Source organism: Oculina patagonica, chromosome 2 (assembly GCF_052425735.1).
Source record: "Oculina patagonica isolate OP01 chromosome 2, crgOcupat, whole genome shotgun sequence".
Taxonomy (NCBI): Eukaryota; Metazoa; Cnidaria; class Anthozoa; order Scleractinia; family Oculinidae; genus Oculina; species Oculina patagonica.
In genome coordinates, this window is record NC_135759.1 from 41,907,937 (window position 1) to 41,935,835 (window position 27,899).

The 27,899-nt window shown below is 39.7% G+C and overlaps 2 protein-coding genes and 1 pseudogene across 2 annotated transcripts in view; 2 read left to right on the forward strand and 1 right to left on the reverse strand.

Moving 5' to 3' along the window:
• LOC144641562 (microfibril-associated glycoprotein 4-like) overlaps positions 1-19,308 on the forward strand; it is a 29,501-nt gene extending 10,193 nt beyond the window's left edge. Inside the window, exons 2-4 of the mRNA XM_078500599.1 lie at positions 9,645-9,933; positions 10,134-10,511; positions 18,955-19,308. Of these exons, the coding sequence (XP_078356725.1) occupies positions 9,669-9,933; positions 10,134-10,511; positions 18,955-19,217 (906 nt within the window). The 5' untranslated portion in view covers positions 9,645-9,668 and the 3' untranslated portion in view covers positions 19,218-19,308. The remainder of the gene's footprint in view (positions 1-9,644; positions 9,934-10,133; positions 10,512-18,954) is intronic.
• LOC144641527 (ficolin-2-like) lies at positions 494-26,933 on the forward strand. The gene is made up of 5 exons (XM_078500540.1): positions 494-1,315; positions 1,516-1,620; positions 1,766-1,870; positions 2,133-2,507; positions 26,581-26,933. Exons 1-5 carry the CDS (start codon positions 1,009-1,011, stop codon positions 26,841-26,843), a joined length of 1,155 nt encoding a protein of 384 aa, XP_078356666.1. The 5' UTR covers positions 494-1,008; the 3' UTR covers positions 26,844-26,933.
• Positions 14,593-16,356, reverse strand: LOC144640170 (uncharacterized; annotated as a pseudogene).
• Positions 26,934-27,899: the final 966 nt, after the last annotated feature.

The following is a 27,899-nucleotide window of genomic DNA, read 5'->3' on the forward strand; positions in this document are numbered from 1 at the left end:
CGATGAACAAGCAAATTCAAAATACAGTCATTATTTGGACATTTAACTAAAAGTAAAGATTGAAACTAAACTTAACTCTGTTTCTCTTAGTAATTTCAGTACCAAAGTCATAAACACGATCTGTAATCATTATTTTGAATGAGCATTTTGCGCGTTTTGTTTTGAATATTTTGAAATGAGGACGTGGGGAAGTCAGGCCGTACGTGTCATGTAACTTGTGTCCAAACTGTTTTCGGTTAAGGTCTTTCGAATTTTTTTTGATACATTGTAATCATCAGATGATACTTCTAGTTAATATACTAAGGCCAAAATATGACGTGTTAGAATTAGAAATAATTTACATGTAGACCACTTTAGGCTAAAAATAAAGATTTCGTAGAATATTTGAAAATGCTGCAAATGGATGGTGAATGGCTCACTTTTATATCGTTGCGAATTACGGTGGATTTTGAGCCTACTGGGCAAAGCAGTCAGTTCAAAGATTGGCTAAGGATATGGCCTACTATTCAAAGTTTCTAAGGTCCTCTTAACAAAGAGACAAGGTAACGCTAGAAGCAAAGTTTCACAGATAGAGTCACCCTACTGGCCGGGACAAAAATATAAGTTTATCAGTTCCGATTAAATAAAATCGCTACTGAAAATCGCAGACGCTATTCTTGTTAAGTTTTGAACGCAGTTTGACAAAGAGTTTGGGCGAGGTTTAAGCACTTTTATTAACTTTAGCAACACATTTTTGGAGGAAAAGTAAAACTTTTTTGATCAAATTTTAGATCGATGCTAAATCGTTTGTTACACGTAGGCAAATTAGCAATATGATTTTTACATAAAGAGAAGTTTTTACTTGTTGGTGGCATTGTTCTTTACAAAGCTGTCATCATTTTTGAAGCTGTCAAAAGATCGTCCAATAAAAGATGCATCCAAAAACATGAAAATTGTCTTGTACCGAATTCAGAGACGCAAACACCTTGTTGTACTAAAGATGAGTCACATCCGCTTTTTCACCAGTCCATGTCACTGTTAACTACGGTTAAGTTGGGCTTTGATCAAATTCGCACCATGACTTGTGTTTCCTCAGGTTTTCGTTGCAGTTTTCTGTTCTTGGCGTTGTTTGTGACGAGTCAAACTTTAGCTAAGCCAGGAAATAGCGCCAACAGCACCCCAGTCAGTTCTACAGCCACAAAACGGTGTAACAACGTGTACAACAGCTTCTATGCAGGGCCAAACAAGAAGATTGAAACTATCCTTCACGAAATGAAGGAACAACTGAATCACTTTGAAGATGAAATCATCAAAACGAACAAGACTTTGGTGAAAAGTAATTAAGTACAAATCTGTTTACTGTCTGTGTGCTAAAAATGCACTTTCGCTTTTTTGTAGGGCTTCCTAGACCTACTTCGTGGGATCTTATATTTATTTTTAAATAATTCAATTATACTAGTTAGTATAAAAGTAACTCACGACAGTTTAATGCAATTCGCCTTCGTTACAGTTAAATTTTATCATCATGATTTTCAGAGCCAAACAAGACTGAGATTGAAACAATCCTACGAGAGATGAAGAAACAACTTACTTGGGTACAAGATGAGGTCAACATTCTAGCAAACAAGACATCTGTGAAAGGTGAGTACGAACCTTTTTATGTGTGTTTATAATGTAATTTCCCTATATGTGGCCGGGTGAAATTTTGATACTAAGATTACTGTTAATTGAAGCTCCTCTGAAAATTTTACATGCAGTCCCCTCTGATAATTTTTTCTTTACGCAGAGCCAAACAAGAAGATTGAAATTATTCTTCAAGAGATCAAGGAACAACTCACTGAAATGCAAGATGACATCAACATCCTCAAAGGAAACAAGACTTTGGCGAACGGTAAGTACAAATCTGTTTCTGCGTGTTTAGATTCTTAATTTCTCTTTGCAGTGGCCTCTAATGAATGGAATTCATTCTTGAGTAGTTCTGTTGTATTGATTAGAAATAAATCACGGCTCTTTTCTGTTTAATCCACTGTAAGATTACTTGCTTTAAAACTGCTTTCGTGTTTTTAAGTTACAATAAAACCCTTTGATCTTTAAAAGTAATTGGCGTTTATTCATTTTACGATGAGAAAACTCTCCTATATTTTCCTCAACAGCTAAGAACTGTGCTGAGCTGTACAAATCCGGCCAACGAATCAGCGGTGTTTATACAATCGACCCTGATGGTTCAGGTTCCTTTGATGTGTTCTGTGACCAAACAACAACCGGTGGGGGGTGGACAGTGTTCCAGAAGAGACTGGATGGCTCCGTTGATTTCTACCGCGGCTGGGCCGACTACAAACGTGGCTTCGGTAACCTGAATGGCGAGTTTTGGTTGGGACTGGACAAGATAAACCGTCTGACGAAAACAAAGAACAGGCTTCGAGTAGATCTGGAGGACACTGCAGGCAAAACTGCATACGCCGAGTACGACATGTTTGCAGTTACAAGCGAGAGGACTAAGTACAAGCTGAGTCTTGGAACTTACTCAGGTAAGCTGATTTTTTACCAATTTTTTAAACAGTTTAATTGTCAAATTTATTTGTTGCTATTCCAGGTCATGTAAATGTGGTGACCTGCTTTCAGGAAAAAATTAAATTTGCGCTAAAAGTATTATCAAAATTCTTCAGTGAAAAATCAAAACGGGAAACACTGGAAATTTTTAAGGAAATAGACCTGAACACATGAAAGCGAGATCTTAGTAGGTCTTATTGGGGTTGTTGCGTAGGTGGCTTTTTTAAAATAAATTTAGACAATATTTCCAACTGTTTGTAGCCTTCAGAATTGTAGGACTGCGTGTATTTAAGTCAGTTCTGCATCGTTTGAAATCAAATTCTCATTTTATGTTTTCCGGAACTGCTGGTGATTCTCTGTCTTATCATCGTGGTCGCCCCTTTACAACCAAAGATCAGGATAATGACAGCTGGAGCAGTAACTGTGCAGTGTCCTATAAAGGAGCCTGGTGGCACGGGAGCTGTCATCACTCCAACCTGAACGGTCTGTATCATCACGGAAAACACTCATCAGGTGCTGATGGTGTCAACTGGCTTCACTGGAAAGGATATAACTACTCCGCCAAGAGAGCTGAGATGAAAATCAGACCAGCGCACTTTTAAGAACTTTCTGTCTTGGCTTGTTTGCTGACCAATGCAAACAAGAGATTGAAAAAGAAATGTCAGAGTAACTGGGTGATTAAAATAACTGAAAAAGAAAACAAGTTTTGTTTTTATTTACTATTTCCAAATTTCTCATGCTTCATTTTCCTCTTCTTTCCTTTGATCTCCTTTACCAAGATGAATAATCTGTGTATTTCGCAACATTTCAAATGACTTTAGCTCCCCAAGTCTGGCACAACATTTACAAATAAGACTTTCATGCAAAAATTTTCTCCTTTTTGTGACTGATGACGTAATCAATGTGTCAAGCAACATAATGCGCCTGCGCCTAACTAACAGCGCGCTTAATCTCGTTCCGAGTGGCCGCGATCCTTTAAGTCGGTACCGATAATCGAAAATTCTGGGCTAGACTGATAAAGCCCGCCAAAAACACGACCAAATTTGATTGGCTGTTGAAAACTTGTTCATTTCCTCTACAATCTTCCGCGTACGCGCACATTCAAACCGGAACCAGGAATTTCTGGTTCCGGTTTCTGAATCGCTTTCGCCCAGAGCCGTTGGGCGTTCTATCACCGCTGTCCGCTGACCGAAAACGCGCCAGTTCTAGGAACGAGATGGTAGTGCGCATGGAAGTCAAACGCGGGCTTCGGTTCGAAAAGGCCCGTCTGAAAAGCGTAGCTAAATCAACAAATCTAGCTTCCGCAGAATTAGCTCGGCCAATATAATTATTGATATTCTCATAGCATAGGAAGCTTTTCCATCGCAGTGTACAGACAGCGTTTCTCCAGTTTAGTTTATTGAGAGACAGCAACAATTTTCCCAGCGCCATTTATGGGACAAAACGAAGTTATCCAACACCGCCTGGGACGATTGGAAGTGAATTATCAATCGCGAGCTGGAAATATCGATTCTTCAATTTTAGTTGTGTGAATTTGCTGGTTCATCAAGGTAGTATAATCCATTAGTTGTGAGAATTTGCTGGTTGTGTGAATTTGCTGGTTCATCAAGGTAGTATAATTCATTAGTTGTGAGAATTTAATGGTTTATCAAGGTAGTATAATCCATTAGTTGTGAGAATTTACTGGTTCATCAAGGTAGTATAATCCATTAGTTGTGTGAATTTACTGGTTCATCAAGGTAGTATAATTCATTAGTTGTGAGAATTTGCTGGTTCATCAAGGTAGTATAATCCATTAGTTGTGTGAATTTACTGGTTCATCAAGGTAGTATAATTCATTAGTTGTGAGAATTTACTGGTTCATCAAGGTAGTATAATTCATTAGTTGTGTGAATTTACTGGTTTATCAAGGTAGTATAATCCATTAGTTGTAGTATAATCCATTAGTTGTGAGAATTTACTGGTTCATCAAGGTAGTATAATCCATTAATTGTGAGAATTTACTGGTTCATCAAGGTAGTATAATCCATTAATTGTGAGAATTTACAGGTTCATCAAGGTAGTATAATCCATTAGTTGTGTGAATTTACTGGTTAATCAAGGTAGTATAATCCATTAGTTGTGAGAATTTACTGGTTCATCAAGGTAGTATAATCCATTAGTTGTGTGAATTTGCTGGTTCATCAAGGTAGTATAATCCATTAGTTGTGAGAATTTACTGGTTCATCAAGGTAGTATAATCCATTAGTTGTGAGAATTTACTGGTTCATCAAGGTAGTATAATCCATTAGTTGTGTGAATTTGCTGGTTCATCAAGGTAGTATAATCCATTAGTTGTGAGAATTTACTGGTTCATCAAGGTAGTATAATCCATTAGTTGTGTGAATTTACTGGTTCATCAAGGTAGTATAATCCATTAGTTGTGAGAATTTACTGGTTCATCAAGGTAGTATAATCCATTAGTTGTGAGAATTTACTGGTTCATCAAGGTAGTATAATCCATTAGCTGTGTGAATTTACTGGTTCATCAAGGTAGTATAATCCATTAGTTGTGAGAATATACTGGTTCATCAAGGTAGTATAATCCATTAGTTGACAATTTTCTTTATTCTCATCACCTGCCTGCTTCACAATGTGCTGATATATAAAGGAGAAAATAGATATTGACCTATTTTGACTTTTTCGTGCAGAAATCTCCTCCTCAATGTGGGTTGAAACAGAGTGAGCTTGTCCTTCTCCACAACGGGCCCTTCGAGAGAACAATAGAAAAAACAACAGGAAAAATGCCCCTAGCCCCCAAAACAGTAGCAACTGCTACACTAGAGGACCAGTAGAATTACAAGCTTATGAAAGCTGTTACACTTCTGTTACAAAGCTGAACGTTTCCTAGAGATCAATGTGGTCAAAACCAACAGACAAGTTTTTTGATGACATAGTTTTTGTTCGATGTGATATATATCTGTAAAAGTGGGTCATGGTCAAAGAATATATTATCTGACCGCAACACTGGGATTCACATCACATACAAGTGTAACAACACAGAACTATTACAGACTACATGCTGGAACGTGCCAACGAAATCAGACATAATAATTACTGTGCTTTAAGCATAAGCTACAACCCGATCGTTGTCTGTACACTATTTTACTAAATAATCTAACTGAAGTGCGTAAAAGAGCTCATTTAACTCACCACTGTACGTTCACGCCGTTCATATCGATAGCTTTTAGCCTTGTGTAAAATATGCAAGACTTGTTAAGGAGGCTCGATGTAGTTTTTTTAGCCGAAGGGTGGTTGTTTTGAAAGTTAAAATTATCTAGGAAGCCAACGTTCGATTTTTGCCAAAATACACCATAATGATCAAATACGACCAAATTTTAATTTTTTACCCCTCACTTTGTCACAAAGGTTACCATAGCAACGATTGACGTTTTCCTTTGTTCTCAAACAAGCTTGATTTTCTCGAAATTAAATCTAGATTGACTCTTGGTGTTTATTTTTTGATATGTTAAAGTTTAGTACATTGACTAACTGTTGACAAAATTTTAGAAAAATCTGTAAGAGCGTTTTCAAGTAAATCAAGAATGAAATTCTCAGAAAAACACCGTTTTAATATAAAATAGGCGCTTTAAAATTGTTTCGTATTATTTGAGCACAGTTACTCTCACTGAAATATAAATACTTACACCATCAGACCATTAACTAAAAGCGAAAGACTTTTTGCTTTAATTTGTTAAAATATATCGACTGCCGATTGTAAGAAATTATAAGAAAATACCAAAAACTTCATTCTTGATTTACTCTAAAACGCTCTTACAGATTTTCCTAAATTTTGCGTACAGGTAGTAAATCTACTACACTTGAACATATCAAAAAATGAATACCAAGAGTCAATCTAGATTTCGAGAAAATCAAGCTTGTTTGAGAACAAAAGAAAACGTCAGTCGTTGCTATGGTAACCGTTGTGACTAAGTGACGGGTAAAAAATTAAAATTTGGTCATATTTGATCATTATGGTGTATTTTGGAAAAAATCGAACATTGGCTTTCTAGGTAATTTTATTTTTCAAAACAACCACCCTTCGGCTAAAAAAACTACATCGAGCCTCCTTAAGAGAATTGTAGGTATTACAAAATGAGCAGCCACAATATAAAACAGGGCAAGGAGAGGGGAAGTTCCGGTATAAAAGACATGAGAATTTTTATCTTGCCACCATCAGTAAAGCATCAACACTAAACTTAAAACCTTTTCCCTTTTTCGTAACAATTATGGTATCGATAAAACTTGAAAGAATTTTTATAGCATTAACATTTGGGATATATACCTTTTATGTGATATTTTGTTTTTCATATTTTGCAGGACGCTTCATGGTACACTACGTATCCAAGGGTCATTAGAGGGCAAAGAGTTTAATTTCCATTTTGAATTTCAAAGGGTATGTAGGTGTATACTAGAATATATAATTTGTTTACGGAGCTTTTACAAGTCAGCATACATGTACAAGCAGCCTCACGTTTGGGGCCTCACGCACGTTTGAGGCAACAAGCCAGGCAATTAAAAGAATCTGTATTGACCCACAAGACCTTACCAAGGCGCCACTAAGAGCCCATTATCCACTCCCAATCATTGAAGATGATGCAACTAGACATAACAAGCAAGGCAAAGGTATTTTCTTTTTTGGATGCATATGCCAGGGGGTTCTGGCACGAAAAATTAGACAGGGAGTTTTTCAGTCAGTATTATTCATGGCTGTACCCATTTGTATCAGTATGTAGATGAAAGAGAAACACAACACACTTCTTAACACACTTCTTCGATTCAGTTTTAAGAACAAAGACTCGTTCATTTGAGTTGAATCAGGTACCAATGCCAGTACTGTTATCAAGTTCCTCAAGAGCCAGTTTCCACGTCATGACACGCTTTTTAGTGACAATGTTCCGCAATTTGCGCGAAGAAAGTTTAAAGTGTTTGCATCAGATTGGCAGTTTCATCACCAAACGTAATCACCCCTTGGGAAGAATGAGAATGCCTTTATGTCAGCCAAGAGATTACTAACCAAGGCGAAGACCCATATCGTGCTATTCCGGATTGGCGTAACACGCAATCGGCCAGTATTAGAACTTCGCCAGTTCAAATGTTGTTTGGAAGACGCACAAAGACACCAGCTGGAACCCTGCTGCGACCCAGGATTGTGAAAGGTATGGAGGACAAGGTGTAAGAAAAACAAGAAACAAGAACGCTATTACAACAGAGGGACCAGAGAGGTAGTTGACTTGTAAAATTTACTGTATGGTTATCATCTTAACTGTATTATAAATAATTATTTAATACAGCGATATATTCCATATCACATATGCCCTGTAGTAGTTATCTTTAAGAACCTTTTTAAGAACCTACGTAGCCTAAAATTCCACTAAATACTATTTCTATAAGAACCTATTTAGGCTAAGTTGGAAAAATCTAGGTTCTTATAAGCGTGTTTTTACTGTATGCCTGTCTTTCTGAAGTACTTTGTAGAATGCTAAATGAAAGTGAAAGTATTTTTAGAAGTTTTTGGAGCTGAGGAACACGTTAGTAAGGGTCTTTTCCCTCTGCGCTTTCTTTTTCAAATTCTCCGCTGTATCTATCTTGGGTCGAACGCACTCCCCTAATCTCTGATTACTACTAGTATAATTAAAGAGCAATGTATGGGCACGTTGCACAGAATTGCTAATTTCTCGGCTCCTTAAGAATCCAAACCGAAAAAAACAAAGATGTAGGGTTAATGAAATTCATACAGAGATACTTTATGCCACATTTTAGACTGAAAGGTGTAATATTCGAGCTGTAGAAGTATTTAAACGTAATTAACTTTTTAATTTTATTTATTTTATATCTTGTTTGTGTTGTTAATTATTTAATTATTTAATTTTATTTTTTATATCTTGTTAGTGTCATTATTTATATATAATTATTCTTAGGTCTTTAATCTCCCCCGTTTCTATTTTTAATGTCTTGCAGCAATGGTGTCTCCCTTTGCAGGACCCCCAATATAGATGTAGATGTAGACTTGTTGCTCTTGACTCGACTGGGGAAATCAGCTCAAAGTACCTCGTTTGCTGCGGGAGAGTAACTTGTCACGGGGGTTCCAAAGTACCAACGGATCTGCAACAACCGGACTCAGGACACTCAGAGAACTTGGACGTCACACATTTATTCTTCTTCTTCATCGTGAATCGATTTGCAACGAACGGACTATTTATACCTAACAAATCACAAATACAAGTTGCATAATACAAAGAAGGCTGCATTAAGTCAGCTCCCAACTGACCGCAAAGCGAATGAGTTCAGCGCGGGAGAGTTTGTGACTAACAGACAAAGGCCAGCTAAATAAAGACAACGTACCTGTTTACTAGAATAGGTAACTATTTACGAACATAGAACAAGGTTGAATAGAGCTGGCTCAGTTGAAATCGTCAGCTAACTAAACTCAGTTTGTAAGGCGCATGGCCTCACAAGATAGAACAAAAAGATATATGTATAGGCTGTATATTCAACCTAAAAAGCTGTATAAAGATATCTTATTTTTGGCAATGGTCGAAACAAAAATTGAAATTAACTTTTCTTTGTATACTTTCTTTGTATCAAAACCTCAGTTTAAACAGCGACAACTCCACACGCGCGAGTATTGAACCATATTTACTTAGAATACAAAGATAGTTTGCTTTAGCGTATAATTATGTCACTGTTTGCTTATAACGATATTTGTTTAGGTTTCCGGTAAGACAAATTTCTAAAATGCAGAAGTCCTATTTTATCATAAGCTTCAAACAACAAATTTCCTTTGGCATTGATAAATTTTCTCTAACAGTTTTAAACAATAATTTCCCTCAACTTTGATAAATTTCCCCTAAAGATTGAACGCCATTATGCAAAGAGCTTTTTTTCACTAGTGCCAATAAAAAAGATCGGAATATTGTTTTGGTAGTTTGAACAGTTCTTCTTTTTCTGTCAAAAGAGCAGTGTATTAAAAAAATAGTTGCAGATGCACCTGAAAAATGTCAACACCTTAAAGTAACAAAGATGTGTCACATCCGCTTTCTCACCAGTCCGTGTTACAGTTAACTACGGTTAAGTTGGGCTTTGATCAAATTTGCACAATGACTTGTGTTTCCTCGGGTTTTCGTTGCAGTTTGCTGTTCTTGGCGTTGTTTGTAACGAGTCAAACCTTAGCTACACCAGGAAATAGCGCTAATAGCACCCCAGTCAGTTCTACAGCCACAGAGCGTTGTAACAACGTGTACAACAGCTTCTATGCAGGGCCAAACAAGAAGATTGAAACAATCCTTCAAGAAATCAAGAAACAACTCACTCAAGTGCAAGATGATATCGACATCCTCAAAGGCAACAAGACGTCTGAGAAAGGTAGGACAGATTTGTTTGTGTGTTGAGAGTTTTCTCCGATTATTCTAAAAAGAAAACTTCGGGGAGGTTTACTACGGATCTCACGAGTAGGTGACAGTCGTTCTGGATCTTGAGCAATTCTGCTGTAATATAATGATCCGAACTCAAGAAGCACATTGCCAGTGCAACAATTTTTCTGAATTTTTTTTTTTGTTCAACAGCTATGAACAACTGTGCTGAGCTGTACAAATCCGGTCAAAGAATCAGCGGTGTTTATACAATCGACCCTGATGGTTCAGGTGCCTTTGATGTGTTCTGTGACCAAACAACAGCCGGTGGGGGGTGGACAGTGTTCCAAAAGAGGCTGGACGGCTCCGTTGATTTCTACCGCGGCTGGGCCGACTACAAACGTGGCTTCGGTTACCTGAATGGCGAGTTTTGGCTGGGTCTGAACAAGATACACCGCCTGACGAAAACAAAGAACAAGCTTCGAGTAGATCTGGAAGATACCGCAGGCAAAACTGCTTACGCCGAGTACGACATGTTTGCAGTTACGAGCGAGAGGACTAAGTACCAGTTGAGTCTTGGAACCTACTCAGGTAATTTTTATCAATTTGTAAACATTTTTCTTGTCAAATTTTGGATCGTGAAGGAAAATGGCCCTTCGAACAATCGACTGGATAATCCTTACTGTTGAAAATGGCCCTCGAACAATCGACTGGATAATCCTTAATGTTTTTACTCGATCTAAAGAAGTAATACAAAATTCCATTGAGAAACTAAACAGACGATCAGAATATAAACGGAAAACCTAAATTACAATGTTAAAAGCCTGAGTTACAGTGCTGAACACTTACTTCTTTGACGATATCCAATAAGATTGTTTTACGGTTTGTCCAGGTAAAGAAACAGATAAACAGATTTCAAAACAGCAGAAAACGGGTCAGCGAAACAGGTCAGCAACAAACATGTGTTCTAAGTGAAAATATTTGCGAAACTAACTTCTCCGAGCTCAAAGGTTAATTGACCGTATCGGTTACGCAACTAAATGTCAACCTAGGCTATTTACGAAATCAAACGTCAATCAAATGTTAATTGTTCATATATTAACGGAACACTCTCCGCCCCGATAAGGGCGTAGTCCTCATGTTACCAGATGTTCGTTCAGTCGTCACCTTTAATAGGGTGAATGACTGCAATCTTTGTAACTGGACGGCTGTACTCTCCTGTGGCCGTTCTGACTTAAACGTTACGAACTCGTCCATCTGACCAGGATAAACTTCGATTATTCGGCCCACTGCCCACTTGCCTCGTACTGCATTTTGATCGGCTACTGTTACGATGTCATCGAATTGTACGTTTCGCTTCTCTACATGCCACTTCTTTCTCGGTACTAGGGCAGGGAATACATCTCTAGTCAAACGTTTCCAGAAGGAGTCGACAATTTTTTGCACGAACTCCACTCGTCTGCGAGGATTTTTTGTGTCTTTCAACGGACCTTGTGGTACTTTTGGTGTCGCTCTTCCAAGGAGCATGTCGTTCGGTCATCTGGATCAGTGGGAATGCGACCGATGAGGCGTTGATTCGCCAGGTTTGCGACTTCTAAAAGACAGGTGTACAGTTCAAACGGCGTTAGAAGTTGCTCGCCGATTGCTATCTTTAGTGATTTCTTGCAGCTTTTTACAAGAGCCTCTGCATATCCAATTTGGTGTGGCGCAGCTGGTGTTGCGAAGATCCATTGAATTCTCTTTTCCTCGCAGAACTCGCGTAGCTGATTGACATCTTTTAGTTCGTTGGCGGCACCAACCATTTGTGAACCGTTATCGCTCAACATCACTGCCGGGTAACCTCGGATCGAAAAGATTCTTCTTAGGACTTGTAACAACTCCATTGTACTTAGGTCAGCTGCTAATTCCAGATGGACAGCTCTTGTGTTTAAAAATGACACCATTGTGCTTGGCCGTCTTGTTTCTCCCGATTTTTACGTTGTAAGGACCAAAGTTATCGCACGCGGTATAGTGGAATGGCGGCGTGTTTGGTGCTAAGCGGAGAACAGGGAGGTCTGCCATAAGTTGTGTTTCAGCTTTATGAGCCAATTCACAGCAGAAGGCACACTTAAATTTCACCGATTTGCTTATCTTGTTCGCCTTCAAGATCCAGAACTTTCTCCTGGTCTTGGCTGTCGTAGCTGCCACACCGGTGTGTCCGTACTGATGGGCGTGTCTGGTTACCAGCAAATGACCCAGTGATTACTTGGAAGAAGGGCGGGGTGTCTTGTCTCATATGACACGATAGCTTCGTCTACTCTTCCCCCAACTCTTATAACTTCGTTTGCATCTTTGGAAGGGCTGAGTGGTTTGAAATCACCTCTTTCTAGGCGGCTGTGCAGAGTTGACTGCGCTTGCTTTATCCAGTAAAACTCTGCTTGCTGAAGCTCTTCAGGGGTCAACGGTCCTCCCCTTCCGTCTTGATCGTGTTTTCTCAGTCGTATTTTCATCGCTAGTCTGCGTATTAGTGCCGTCACGCGGATCAGTTTTTTTCCAGCTGGAGAACTTCTTGGGATCGATGGCTTGTTCCACGTTTTTTACTTCGCAGACTACTTTTACTCGCCGTCGTTCCACATCTTCTTCTCGGTGTGGTGTAGTTGTTTGGACTGGCCATTGCTCTTCTGGCAATTTCAGAAATTCTGGGCCGTTCATCCATCTACCGTCAGCTGCTGTACATGCAATCCTCGTAATAAATCATCTGCTACCTTTTTCTTCACCCGGAATGTGCTTCCATTGACTTGGGTCCGAGTTGCTCTGGATCTCCCCGACCCTTGACGAGACAAACGGCTTGAAACTGCGTAAAGGACTCTGGATCCAGGCTAGTGTGATGCTGCTGTCAGTGAAGAACTTGATATCAGCAAATTGAATCGTACATTCTTCTACTATTGTTTTCGCAAGGCGGGGGGCGAGAACGGCTGTTTGTAGCTCCAGGCGTGGAATTGTGAGCTGCTTTAGAGATGCCACTCTTGACTTCGCTGCAACGAAGTTTACTTCATACGTGTCTTGGTTTCTTCTTTGACGTATGTACGCGCAGCGTTAGGCGCAGGCACCAAAAAGAAAAGACACACAGCACTGGCAATTCAGGAATTTCGGATGGAACTAAGCATCTCTTGAATCCGATCTTTTCAAGCTCTTGCATTTCCTTGAAGAGCTGAATCCACTTCTCTTGTACATCTTGTGGAAGTTCGTCGTCCCAGTCAAGACCAATCTGCCACAACTCTTGCATGCTTATCTTTCGCTCTAATAACAAATGCAGCAGCGAATCCGATGGGGTCATAAAAGCGGGCGACTTGACTGAGTAACGTTCTCTTGGACATTTTTTACTCCAAGGTGGATTGAAGGATCTGTCATGTGAACAAATCCAATTTGATTTTGAAGCTGAACTCATCTGTAACGTAATTCCAAACCACTCCAAGCACCTTTTCTTCAACTTCTTTCTGGAACACCTTTAGACCCGTTTTTTGATTTTCTGCCTTGGTTATGACTTTGTTTGACGTCCACCCCTTCACGACAAAACCTCCACTCTCCAGTACCTTATCTAAATCTTCTGTTACCTTCTGTGCCTGCGTCACGGTGTCTACGGAACCACAAATATCATCCATGTACGAGTTCTTTGTTAGTGCTTCGGCTGCTTCCGGGTAGTCGTTCTTATTCTCTTCAGCTGTTTTTCTTAATGCAGTCTGGGCCATGGCAGGCGCTGGTTTATCGCCAAACGTCAGAACTGTCTTGACGTACACATCAGGTTCTCTTTCCGTCTCTAGATTTCTCCATAGGAAGCGATGCACATGCTGATCTCTTTTTGGAATGAGCACGCGGTAAAACATTTTGGAAATGTCCCCCATCACTGCTACTTCCTTTTCTCGGAACCGCAGAATGACTCCAAACAGATTGTTTAACAAATCGGGGCCCTTAAGCCAATAATCATTCAACGCGTGACCTTGATAGACTGAAGACGAATAAAAGACGATTCGTACAGGTGTACTCTTCTTCTCGGGTCGAATCGATGCATGATGTGGAATGGCCATTTCTTGCTTGAACAGCTTTCTTGAGAACTGCATCTCCTTCATTTCTTCCATTTGCTTGTCATAAGTTATCTCTTGTTCTGGGTTTTTCTTAAAGCCCGGTTTCCATATGATCGTAGACGATCGCAAAGTCGCAGAAATTTACTGAACCGTGTGATCGCAACGATCAAAGAGCGAACTGTTTCCATATGATCGCAAACGATCGCAGACGATTGCAAAAGTGTTGAATGGTGTTGAATGATGGGAACGATTATCAATATTATGGGATAAATTTCGATCGCAATTGACCGCAATTGTGTTTCCATATGATCGCAACGATCGCAGGAGACGTCTGCAAGGAATAGAACTTGGTTCTATTTTCTGGGACCGTTTGCGATCGTGTGCGATCGATCGCAGACGATCGCAAACGATCGCAGATGCGTGTTTCCATATGATCGCAGATCGAAGAACCTACAATTCTGCGATCGTCTGCGATCATATGGAAACCGGGGGCTTAAGGCGTCTTTCAGTGGCTTCTAACCGTTTCATCGCTAATGGTATATTATCAGGTAACAGCACGGGATCTTTCTTCCAGGGGTACGGCACCATCCATTGATTGCGAATTTTTTTCACTACTTGGAAATAATCTCCGTTTCTTCTCTTTCAGCCTGTGTTAACTTACAAACACACGGTTTGTACAGCTCCATTGTCTCCTTCTTCCAGAAATCTGACATTTCTACTGGTGCGGCAAATCTTACGTGATAGACACGGCCATTCACTTGTTCATCTCCGGACAAACCACCGAAAACCACCCATCCCAGAAACACGCCATTCACTTGTTCATCTCCGGACGAACCACCGAAAACCACCCATCCCAGAGGCGTGTTTCTCGCAACTAACTTTTCGGACTGCTTTGTCTGTCCAGTGTGCATCTGGGCGTGGTCGACTCCTATCAGTAGATCAACAGGACCATTGCCTCTACGAAATCTCTCGTTTTCCAGTCCAAGAAGCTTGGCGATTTGTTTGAGTTGTACTGCTGACCCTTCTTCACTAATGCACGGGATAACGATCGCCTTGATTGAGAACATTCTGGTGCTGTCTGGTGATGACACAGGAACCTTGTCAACTTTAGTCTTGATGGTCTCTTCTTCTCCTCCCACTTTCGTTATTGTTACCGAAGTGTCTTTTCCTTTGAGACCCAGTGTAGTCGCTGTTTCTTCGCGGATCAGGCTGACTTGAGCTCTTGAGTCAAGGAGAGTGTTACCCTGCTTTTGGAACCCATTTTGACCGTAAATTGTGCATGTTAACACGTGCAAAAGAGTCTCATGTGGGTTGGAGAGAGAGGCTACACCAATTTTCACTGCAATACTCTTGTGAAACAACGGGTGGTGATAATGTGGGAATTCCTTTCCATTCTCGGCTTTCGGGCACTTTTGACGTCTCCTACAGTTCTCAATTCGATGATCTCTTCCGGCTGGTTTCACGCAACTGAAGCAAACGTGGTTCTCTTTTGATACGCTCGTCGATACCAAGTGTAGCGAATTGACGGCATTGATCCGGCCAGTGGGATGAGCCCTTACAGTACCAGCATTTGTACAACTTCTTGTTGGATTCTTCGACGTTAAATGAAAAGAGTGATTTTTGATTAAAGCTGGATCTCAATGGGGCAGTAGCGCGCATACGCGATTTCATCTCTACATTGATCCACTTCATCAGTCCCTCCAAAGTTGCCTTTTCTCCCTGTCGCTCAAGATCTCGTGGCCAAACCTTTCGGTCGTCCGCGCACATTTTCTGCTCGATGACTGACAACATATGGCTATTGTCCATGTCATATTGATTTCAGACCTCCTTCAGCGTGTTGAAGCTTTGCTTAACTAAATGGACCACTAAGTCGCAGAATCTTCCATCTTCACCGTTTTGCAGCGCGCGGAATTTTACGATATCTCGTGTTATGGTGTCTGAGACGAATCGTGGATCACTATTAATGGAATCTAGGCGGCGTCATAATCGGTGCCAATTCCTTTAATTAGATCCAGAGGCTTCCCTTGAAGGCATGTACGTAAAAAGGTGTTCGCGTCTCGTTTGGTGTATCGGGCTTCAACTGCGTGCTTAAAATCTGCTTTAAATATTGCGTACTCTCGATCTCGAACGTCTCCAGCGAACTTTGGTAATTTTGGTTTCTCCATGTTAAAACCACATGCGTTACTTGGAGGACTGGGATCATTATTGCCAGGATTTGGAACTTGTACATTGTTATTGACACCTCCTTTAGCAACTTGACCGGGAGCAGAGACGCTATCTATAGAGCTGGGATTATTTAGTCCAGGAGACTTGTACATTGTCATTAACACCTTTGTCACCTTTACCAGGGGTTTGTTTGTCATTTTCTTGCTCATCGTTAATAGCAATCTGTTCTTTTGCATGAGAACTGTCACTGGAAACCGCATCCACTTTAGATTGCATACTTGAAATTCCGATAGCGTTTGATGGATTACTAGCAGATTTATCTTTATCTGAACCATTTTCCAAAACTTGTTTCTCTTGGCTAACTAAACTTTCCAAATACATCTTAGCTCGCATAACATAGTTCGTGAAAGAGCCCTGGCAATCGCTCATCCACATTTCAGCCTCTTCAAAATCCGCGTCATAAAATTATCTCTAAGCTTCGTGTAATCTTCATGCTTAACTATCAGGTTATTGAACGCAGCTTCGACTTTACTTAAGGCGTCTGCTACCTCCGATCCTGGTCTTTTAACTTCCACGACGTTGACCAGCCAGTTACCACATCTTGTATAGGTTGCCTTTGCGTTCCTCTGGGTTTTCTTCGATTCTTTAATTTCCTCTTCGGCCATTATCGGGCTAGGCGTCTCACACCGTTTATCCTTCAGTCCACGTGTCAGCTCAGAAATCGAAGGCCCTCGAACAATCGACTGGATACGGAATCGTATAATCCTTAATGTTTTTTTTTTTCGATCTAAAGAAGTAATACAAAATTCCATTGAGAAACTAAACAGACGATCAGAATGTAAACGCAAAACCTAAATTACATTGTTAAATATCTAATAAGATTGTTTTACGGTTTGTCCAGGTGAGGAAACAGATAAACAGATTTCAAAACAGCAGAAAACGGGTCAGCGAAACATGTCAGCAACAAACATGTGTTCTAAGTGAAAATATTTGCGAAACTACGCAACTAAATGTCAATCAAGGCTATTTACGAAATCAAACGTCAATCAAATGTTAATTGTTCATATATTAACGGAACAAATTTATTTGTTACTTTTCCAGGTGATTGAAATGTTATGTGCTGTTCAGTATTTTAACTATAAGGAATTATTAAATTCTCAACCTCGGATATTGCATTTCTAGCTTTCTGATTGGTTCACTGAATCCCGGTTATTTAGTAAATAAACCCCTTCAGGCGGCTGGTATATTGGAGGATAATGCCCGAGGCTGAAAGATTGTCGAAAAATGAACATTTGGCCGAGAAGCGAAGCTTCGAGGGCAACTGTGAAATTTTGAGGACAATCTTTCAGCCAAGGGCATTATCCTCCAATATACCAGCAAGCCAGAAAGGGGTTTATTTATTTTATAACCCTCCGATTAATTTCTACAACGCGCTTTATCGCCAGTAATTTATAGGAAAAACCTACGTAATAAACCCGGCGTAATTGTAGTTGAAACAAATGTAAGTTGATTGGTTTACGTGATTTTTTAACTCGGTGATTTCATTTAAAGTTAGAATTGAGTATAATGTGACTTCATTCGTTTGTTTTGTGCTGCCTACAAAATCGGGCGACGGATATCAAATCGGACGGGGTATATTCGCTGATACCCGTCGTCCGATTTTGTACCACGTGATGCGTTTTGACCAATGAGCGCGCGCAAAAATTAATGGGTGGGTTATAATAGCTCATATACCTATGTTTGACCTTATATGGGAAGTGAGTGCGGCAAGTGCCGCTCAGCGTAAAATTTTTCTGCGGGAAGCGACAGTTCCATTAGAAAAATGGTTGAAACAGCAAATTTGGCGAGCTTTATAAACAAGAAATAAACAGCGGTGCCTACAGAAACCACAGAAATGCCATGGTAAAATAAACTTCGCAAAACAAAAGGATTGATGCGAAAAGTTTAATTAATAATACTTGTAAACGCGCAACAAGAGCGAGTGAATAAAGTAGAAAAGAAGCAAATAATTTACGAAAGAATGGCAAACTGACAAAGTTTCATTCAGTGTACGTCATAAAATTAGGCTCAGCACTTCTGTAAAGTTTGTTACCTTTCAATCTTGGTCTTGTCCTTTTATACTTCAATAAACCTGTTACACTTTGAGCTCAATTCGCTTCAAATAATATAGCAGTCTTGATGACAGCCGTGGAGCCATAAACAAGTACAATGTAAACACTTGCTTTGTTCGACTTGCTCAAGACGTGTAGTTTCCAGAAAAGCTTTTGCTTCGGATCATCCCGTAAATCTTAACTGTTGTCACAATTTCTAGGATATATAGACGACTTTAGAGAAGAGTGTTCGAGGAAAATCTTGGGAAGAAAACTCTCTTGCTCGCTTTCCTCGTGTGTTTCATTCAACTCAAGAAGTGAACACCGCGCCACAAATTTTCCCGCCTCCTCATACTATCACTTCGTTTACATCAAAATAAATTGTCCAGGCGATTTAAACTTAAAGAAGAATTTAATAAAACAATTATTCCATTTGCCCTTGTTGGATAAAAGTAGTTATACGGCGCTTCGCGCCTCGTTGGCTATTTACCACCTCGTATCCAACGCGGGCTCATAGAATAATTGTTAAGTAAACTTGAACACATGAAGACGATGATAAGCGAAGTCTTAGTAGACTTAATTTGAGTTATCCTGTTGTGACTTTTTAAAATGCAAGTAAAACAATATTTCCAACTGCTTGGAGCCTTTACTTTTGTAGGACTGCGTCTCTTTCAGTTCTGTATCGTTTGAAATCAACTTCTCATGTTACGCTTTCAGGGACTGCTGGAGATTCTCTTTCTTATCATCGTGGTTCCGCCTTTACAACTAAAGATCAGGATAATGACTTTTCGAGCGATAATTGTGCGGTGACCCATAAAGGAGCATGGTGGTTCAATGCCTGTCATAACTCCGGCCTGAACGGTCTGTATCATCACGGACAACACTCATCACACTCTGATGGTGTCAACTGGGGAGCCTGGAAAGGATATAACTACTCCGCCAAGAGAGCTGAGATGAAAATCAGACCAGTGCACTTTTAAGAACTTTCTGTCTTTCCTTGTTTGCTGACCAATGCAAATAAGAGATTGGGAAAGAGATGTCACAGTAACTGGGTGATTAAAATAACTAAAACAAGTTTTGTTTTGTCTTTATTCATTACTTCCTAATTTCTCATGTTTAATTTTTACTCTTCTTTCCTTTCCTCGCCTTTCCTGGTCACGTTTTAGTTAACGCAATTATAATCAAGAGAAGGAACACAAGAAATCGGATACCCAGAGAAATATTCTGTGTATATCAAAACATACATTTAAATGGTTGTAGCTCCTCAACTCTGGAACAACACTTCCAAAACTAAGACACGCTTGCAAAAATTTCTCCTCTGTGCACCCGTTGTATTGTCACTGATGACGTAATCAACTTAACGTGCCTGCGCCTAGCCCTCTGCCAATGTCACCAGGCATGCCCTTCGATGGACACCTCAGGGTAAAAGGAACCGAGGAAGGCCTAAAACAGCATGGAGAAGATCAACTGAGGCTGAAGTATAACAGACTGGGATGAGTTGGAACCAACTGGAAAAAGTGGCCAAGGACAGGGGAAGATGGAGATCTCTGGTGGACGACCTATGTTCCACAGCAACTTAAGGGTTTAAGTCAAGTAAGTATCGGGATATATAAGGATAGGATGCTTGCCCATCGCAGTTTGTCCCGCCGGCTGTCCCAGAGATGCTCGGCAGCTTCTGGACAACTTTTCATATTTCGAGCAACTTTTTTCCTTTCAAGCAACTTTTTGTATTCTGAGCAATTTTCAGTATAATCCATAAGTTGACAAGTTTCTTTATTCTCATCACCTGCCTGCTTCACAATCTGCTGATATTGGAAGGAGAAAATAGATATTGGTCACGCTTGGAAGTTTCAATTTAGAAATCTTCTCTTCAGTGTGAGTTGAAACACGGCGAGCGTGTCTTTCTCTACAAGTCAGGTAAAAGCTCTCTCAAGGCATGGCTCGCTACCCTTTGAGAGAACAACGGAACATGACATTATTTTTATTCGATATGATAGATGTGCAACAAAAAAGCACAGTAGAATTAGAAGCTTACAAGAGCTGCTACACTACTGCCACAAAGCTGATTGTTTTCTAGAGAACTAGCAGACAAGTGGTTGATGACGTTGTTTCTATTCGATATGATAAACACAGAACTATTACAGACTGTTACAGTTCATCGTGCAAATAATTCTATAGTCATACCCGACTATATGTTGGAACGAGCCAATGAAATCAAACATAATTACTCTGCGTTAAGCATAAGCTACAACCCGATTGTTGCCTGTACACTATTTTACTAATTAATCTAACTGAAGTGCGTAAAAGAGCTCATTTAACTCACCACTGTACGTTCATATCGATAGCTTTCACCCATTTGTAAGATTTGCTTAAGAGAATTTTATCATTGTAAAATGAGCATTTTCTAAGTCATAGCGGACATTTCAGCTTGCAACGTCTTGAAGCACATGACAGAACAGTCCCTTGACAGCTCTAAAATCGTTCATTAATATTCTGAAGTGAGCTCTTCAAAGCTAGTTTACCATGCCAAGTAATCACTGCGTTCGGTGGTATTGTGTGTTTTTGGAATGTCAAATATGAGTTGAATCTTAGAGTGATATGTACCAATTATCTGTCTTAGGTAGTACAGCTTCTTCATGCAGAACATATTCTTGTCAGAACTTAGACTGAGCTATTCCTCACAAATGGTGTCTGCTCTCAATTCAGGTTTGGGTCCCTTTTACCTACATAAAGCCGCGCTCAGTGACTGACCTGGGCAGGAGATTTTGTTTGATGTCACCCGAGGATTTCTTTTTGAGGAGTCTGTAGCTGTAGGCATTAGTCACGATGGCCTGGCCCTTTGATCTGTAAGCAAGTACCCGCCTCAAACTCACTTCTACGTTAAACTGACTACCACTGGACATGAGTCTCTAGTAGGGGAAGGTAAGTCAAAATTAAACAAAAAAACGTTTAACTAGCAACACATCCACTCTTACTGGGGTTCCATTTGGTTCTCGCAGTTCGTGTTTAGTGATGATCCGGTTCAAACGCCGCCAATCGCTGGACGCGAGGAATTTTGGATTGGTTTACAGTGAACATTTCGGACCAACTCTTTCAGTCAGGCCAAGAAGCGAGGCAAAATGAGAGCACAAGTGTTTTTGGAAAGGAGTGCATGGAACTAGAAACCTGGTTTCTGATGCCTTTCCCCTCGCTTTTTACACAGACGAAAAAACGATTTAAGTCAGCCTACTTTCCAGGCTTTTTTACCAGCCGGTCTCGCTAATTCAGGAGCCTGGACTCTACCTTGGTTGGTGTTGTCATCAAACAGCACTCGCCTCAGTACTCGCTATAACAAATCTTGTAAAGAAACCAGCCGAGAACGCCTAGAGTCTGGGGCCGGAAGTGACAAAAAACCTGGTACTCTTCCAGTGATCTGAAGAATCCTCAGATCAAGCATGGATCGCTATACATCGCGATAAAATAGAAACACATCAAAAATTCGATAGGTGTTGGACTTATAAAGTCACTTAACTGACCTTTCATCAGAAAAAGCTGCAAATATATTAAATATGTTCCCTTCTCCCTAGTTAACTGTTAGGCCGTGAAGGTGTCAAAGTAATTGAAGATAAAACAGCCTTCAGCCCGAAATAAACTGGCTATTAAGTGAATGATGACGAATTACAAAGCAAATGGATGGAAATCAACCTTTTTGTTGAAATGTCATCACCGGTTGCAAATAAACAAACACGTTTGTGTTTGCTTTACAAAAAAGGCAGAAAATTGAATGAAAACGTCTGCAAATTACTTTTCTCTAAGCGTCGCTAGCTTCAGGATTCGATTTTTCCTGGATAAAACGCTGAGAGTCCAACAAGAGAAAACTTAATGCCGGGTGAGATACAATCGAGTTTAGTCTTCAATTTTGAGTACTTTCCCTTCTAGGGGCCTACTTCAGTATCACACAGAGACAAATCCCTCGTTGAAGTTGCTTCTAGCCGAATCAACGCCGACAATACGTTTGGAACACTCACGTGCTGAATACTGAATGATCTAGCGTCAGCTGGGAAATGGTAAGTCGGTCTTTTTAATAAATTGCAAATATCATCTTACGATCAATCGATTGAACAAGGTTGGTGATCTTCGTGAGAAAGAGTGGGTGTTTATAAATTCCGCAAGAGAAGACTATCCTGTATGAGTAATATCGGACCAAAACTCGGCATGGAACTTATCTGTGGTTTTACTGTGTAGCCTATCATTGTATAGAGCCTCCAAGGGAACCGAAACTTGATTCGAAAAATCTGAGGTAAAATTGCAGAGTTCAACTGAGTGAAGCAAATCTAACGGAAACGACTTTTGGTTCCACTAGTTTATATCGGGAGGTCAAGACATTGAGAAGTCGAAAAATCGGGAATCAACTGTATACTCCTCTGAGTAACCAGACCAGAAGGCTGAACCGCTAAAATAAAATGTGCTACGGTGTTAAAAGCCGCGAAAAAATTAATTATGCCCCGCTTTAATTTCTTTTGGAATCAAAACTTTTTTAAACGACGGGCGGGTTAAGTTAGTACCACTGAGACAAGTTTTGAATATGCATATTATTTTAAACATAGCCCATTGCATTTTTAGTTCATTGAAAGAATTGTCGCCGATGGAAAAATACTTTTTTATTATAAATACTCATATAAAGCATCAATTGTGAAAACGTAGAATCTACACTTATAAATTTTCCAACGCCAAAAAGAAATAAATGTTTTCAGTTGCTGATTAAATATTTCAAACGCGAAAAGGCGACGGGTTCGCTGACCTGTCACTGTTCGCTTTCTTGCATTGTAACATTTCTCTTCTTTACCACAAAAATAAATCCAGCTAAGCGTTCTGTAGCAAAATTACGTTTATAAAATGTGGAAAGACATCAGGGTAATAACACCGTTTTATGTTTTTAACATCGAAATAATAAGGTTCCTCGGGGATGTGTACAAATCACATAGAAACAGAAGTACATAACATTATGTACTTCTGATAGAAATATTAACCATCGATACATATTTAAATGAACATTTTCAACGAAAGTTGAAATAATTTTTAGAAACTGTTTGACAAGTTTGTGCAGTGGGTTATCTGACTGAAAATATTGAAATATCGTTTCGATTTTCAAAATGTTTGTTTCTGTATTTTGTAGAAACGCTGTTGTTGCTTTAATTTTCCCTTTTGTGATTGTTAATAGTTTGAATAGTAGAGAAACTTGTTTACAAAACTTGACAATGAATGACCGAGGCGAAAATTCTCGGCAGAATGTCTAAAAAGTATCATTTTGACTATATATTTTCATAATTCGAACTCACTTAGTTAAAATCTTCTGCTGGTTAACTGAGATTCCACGATGTTAGTCTTCAGGAGAATTTCATTGATTCAGCTGGGAATATTTGTACCCAAACAAAGACGCGTTACTCAATTTTATCTACAATGTTAAGCAGCGTTGATGAAATAAGATGCACCCGCGCCCGCGCCGCAAAACAGCATTGCCTCCTAGCGGAGAAATTAACCCACCAAAAAATTATTGTACTGCAAACGCCGAAAGTAGCAATAAAATTCATGGTCTTTGGTATTAAAATCCTGAAAGGATCGACCGTTCGAAAATAAGGACGCTACTCTGTAAATAGCGATCTGAAACGTAACTTGACTTGTTATTAGAAACAATAGACATAGCAGATACAACAAACTCTAGCAAACTGATCGTCTTGTTTGCTGTAGATGACCCTTATTCCAAATGCAGCATATTAACTCGTTTTGATGTAACACAAATTCTTTTCAACAAATTGCATGGCTCTTTTCATCTCTATATAAAAATTTAAGTTTTATTACGACGATAAATATCTTCGCAACTTTCGGGACTTAAAGGTTGTCTGTATTTCTGATTTTTATTTTCCATTTTTTTACCATCAGATATGATAAAAAGTAAAAAGCCATGCGCTGTTTTAAAAGACATCAAACACACCCCTTTTATACCATTCTAAAACAAGTCCATTTATATTAACGCGCCAGTTATCTTCCATACTGAAAACAAAACAAACATATACCACGACATCCACGAAACTTCAAAGCGAGGGAATTTCAGGATTTTTTAAAGCGATCTTGTCTAGTTAGTGTCCGGGATGGCTACTTTATTGTAGAACAAGTGGGAATCTAATAAAAAATTTGGTTTGTATCTGATCTTAAAATCGGTTGGTAAAAACGTATAAAACTGAATTTTCGGTAACTCTCTGTTACCTTCATCAGAGTTAAAATTGGTTCAGTTTTTTTGCATAATAAGTTTTTTATACACCGCCGGTCTCTAGGGATGTTCCCAATGTTAAATAAACTTGTGGGAATTGCACATGCTCATTCACACAGTTAATGTCCTGGATAGAATGTAGCGCTTCTAGGAATGGGCGTTGTTGCCTATTGTTGACATTTCTTTCTAAAATTTCTACATAATCCGGATGAATGTCATGGTCTGTTGTTTCCGCGTGAAATCTTATTGCGCTTTCGTTATTAGATCTTGTGCCAGGCTTGTGCTCTGCGCAGCGCGACTTCACGATCTTTTGCTCTCTCCCACATAGGCAAAATCACATGTTTTGCATTTTACTTTGTATACAATTCCCTTGATCTGATTTGTGGCGGGGCGGTGTGTTAGTTAACAATTGTGTTAAATTATCTGTGTAATCCTAGTACAAATTTTAAAAAAATTTATTTCTTTTCGAGCATTAAATGTAAAAGAAAGAAAGCGAAGACAGGAATCAATGAGAAACATTTTGTTCTAGAAACGTCTCGAGGTACCCAGGGTGTTTCATTTGCAACTAGAAAAGCCCGGCACTTAATTTGAGTAGAATCAGTCATTTATTTCAAATGATCCGTCATACAAAAATTGTGTTAGTTAACAATTGTGTTAGTTTCACCAGTCCGTGACACTGTTAACTACGATTAAGTTGGGGTTTGATCAAATTCGCACAATGACTTGTGTTTCCTCGGGTTTTCGTTTAGCAATAGGATTTTTACGTAAAGACTGAGAAGTCGGAATGTTTTTTCTTGTTGGTAGCATTTTTATTTACAAAGCTGCCATCAATTTAAAGCTGTCAAAAGATCGTCCAATGGAAGATGCATCCGAAAACAAGAAAAATGTCTTGGAACGAATTCAATGACGCAAACACCTTGTTGTACTAAAGATGAGTCACATCCGCTTTTTCACCAGTCCGTGATACAGTTAACTACGGTTAAGTTGGGCTTTGACCAAATTCGCACAATGATTTGTGTCTTCCCAAGTTTTCGTTGCAGTTTGCTGTTCTTGGCGTTGTTTGTGACGGGTCAAACCTTAGCTACGCCAGGAAATAGCGCTAATAGCACCCCAGTGAGTTTTACAGCCACAAAGCAGTGTAACAACGTGTACAACAGCTTCTATGCAGGGCCAAACAAGAAGATTGAAACTATCCTTCAGGAAATGAAAGAACAACTCACTCAAATGCAACATGACATCAACACCCTCAAAGGAAACAAGACGTCCGTAAAAGGTAAGATCAGGTCTGTTTGTGTTGAAAGGTTTTATTTCGATTATTCATAAAAAACTTCTGGGAGCAGAGTTAACCACCGATTTCAGAAGTTGATGACAGTCGCTGTTGAGCAACTCTTCTGTAATATCAGATCCCAACTGATAATTTTTTTTGCACGACAGCTATGAAGAACTGTGCTGAGCTGTACAAATCCGGTCAAAGATTCAGCGGTGTTTATACAATCGACCCTGATGGTTCAGGTGCCTTTCATGTGTTCTGTGACCAAACGACAGCCGGTGGGGGGTGGACAGTGTTCCAAAAGAGACTGGATGGCTCCGTTGATTTCTACCGCGGCTGGGCCGACTACAAACGTGGCTTCGGTAACCTGAATGGCGAGTTTTGGCTGGGTCTGGACAAGATACACCACCTGACAAAAACAACAAAGAACAGGCTTCGAGTCGATCTGGAAGACACTGCAGGCAAAACTGCTTACGCCGAGTACGACATGTTTGCAGTTACGAGTGAGAGGACTAAGTACCAGCTGAGCCTTGGAACTTACTCTGGTAAATTTTACCTTACCATTTTGTATTTGTTAGAAATTTTAGTACTGTTCCAGGTAATTGAAATGTAAATTTTGAACTTGCGTGTTTTCAGTATTTTAACTATTAGGAAGTAAACCTGAACACATGAAGACGATGTTGAGCGAAGTATTAGTAGGTTTTATTTCGGTTCTTGTGTTGCGAGTTTTTTTAAATGCAAGTAAAACAATATTTCCAACTGTTTGGAGCCTTAAGCATTGCAGAGCTGCATCGGCTGAAATCATATTCGCATTTTATGTTTTCAGGAACTGCTGGTGATTCTCTTGCCCGCCAGCGTGGTTCCGCCTTTTCAACCAAAGATCAGGATAATGACAGCTGGTCCGGTAACTGTCCCGTGAGGTATAAAGGAGCCTGGTGGTATGCTAACTGTCGTGACTCCAACCTGAACGGTCTGTATCATCACGGAAAACACTCACCAGGTTATGATGGTGTCAACTGGTATCACTGGAAAGGAAACTACTACTCCGCCAAGAGAGCTGAGATGAAAATCAGACCAGTGCACTTTTAAGAACTTTCTGTCTTTGCTTGTTTGCTGAGCAATGCAGATAAGAGATTGGAAAAGAAATGTCACAGTAACTGGGTGATTAAAAAACTGAAAAACAAATTTGTTTTGTCTCTACTTAATATTATTAATTTTTCATGCTTAGTTTTTCCTTTTGTCTTGTTTTAATATAATCTCTTTAAAAGGAACACAAAAATCATACCCAGAGGGTAATCTATATAGTTTCGCGGCATACATTTCAGTGATTTAAGCTTTCACAACTCCGCAATAACAGCCAAAACTGAGACACGCTGCAAAAATTTATCCGTTGTGTATCCGCTGTAATGCGACTGATGTGTAGAGCAACATTATGCGTCTGCGTCTAACTAAGAGTGCGCTTTGGAATCAAACGCGGGCTCTGGCATGAAAAGGCCTTCTAAACTAAAGCGTAGCAAAATCGACAAATCTCGTTTCTGCAGATTTTAATAGCTAGCCAATACAATTATTGACATTCCTTTAGGAAGGATGCCGGAGCATCGCAGTTTACACACAGCGTTTCTCTCGTTTCCACGACAATTTTACCAATACCATTTATGGAACTAAACAAAGTTATACTAGAAATAGCTGGCACTAGGTTGCCCCCGAAGTTTCGACGATGTTTATCGGTTTTTCTTTGCTGTTCATCCTTTTCTACAATTCAGACACTTCATTGGAAATTAATTTTCTATTTTGGATAATTATTAATTATGATACGGTAAATCATTTAATTACAATAACGCAACAGCATCTTGACATCATTTTGTCATGTTTTGGTGTGGTGGGGGATCTCAGCTAGACTCAAGCTAGACCCTGCCTCGTACCCAGACGCCTCTCTCTTACCGCGCTCGCTTTGTTCTCGCTTTGTTACAGCGAAAATCGAGGCGCCTGAGGAGGAGGCTGAGCTAGACCGGCTTTAGAAAAAGTCCGCCGTCTTTATTAATTTAACACGCCGGGATGGTCGACCTATCGCGACTTGCGTGGCACGTTTTCGCGACTTCGTCGCTTTGAATGGGCCGCTTTGCGGGCTCGAATCGAGCTCACTTC

What these genes read in the sequence shown, in the direction of transcription:
- LOC144641527 (XM_078500540.1), top strand. Translation starts at nt 1,009, where the DNA reads ATGTCACTGTTAACTACGGTTAAGTTGGGCTTTGATCAAATTCGCACC. An exon ending in AAACAAGACATCTGTGAAAG is followed by an intron (nt 1,621 to 1,765) that starts GTGAGTACGAAC and finishes TTCTTTACGCAG; the next exon opens with AGCCAAACAAGAAGATTGAA. An exon ending in GAGTCTTGGAACTTACTCAG is followed by an intron (nt 2,508 to 26,580) that starts GTAAGCTGATTT and finishes TTATGTTTTCAG; the next exon opens with GAACTGCTGGTGATTCTCTT.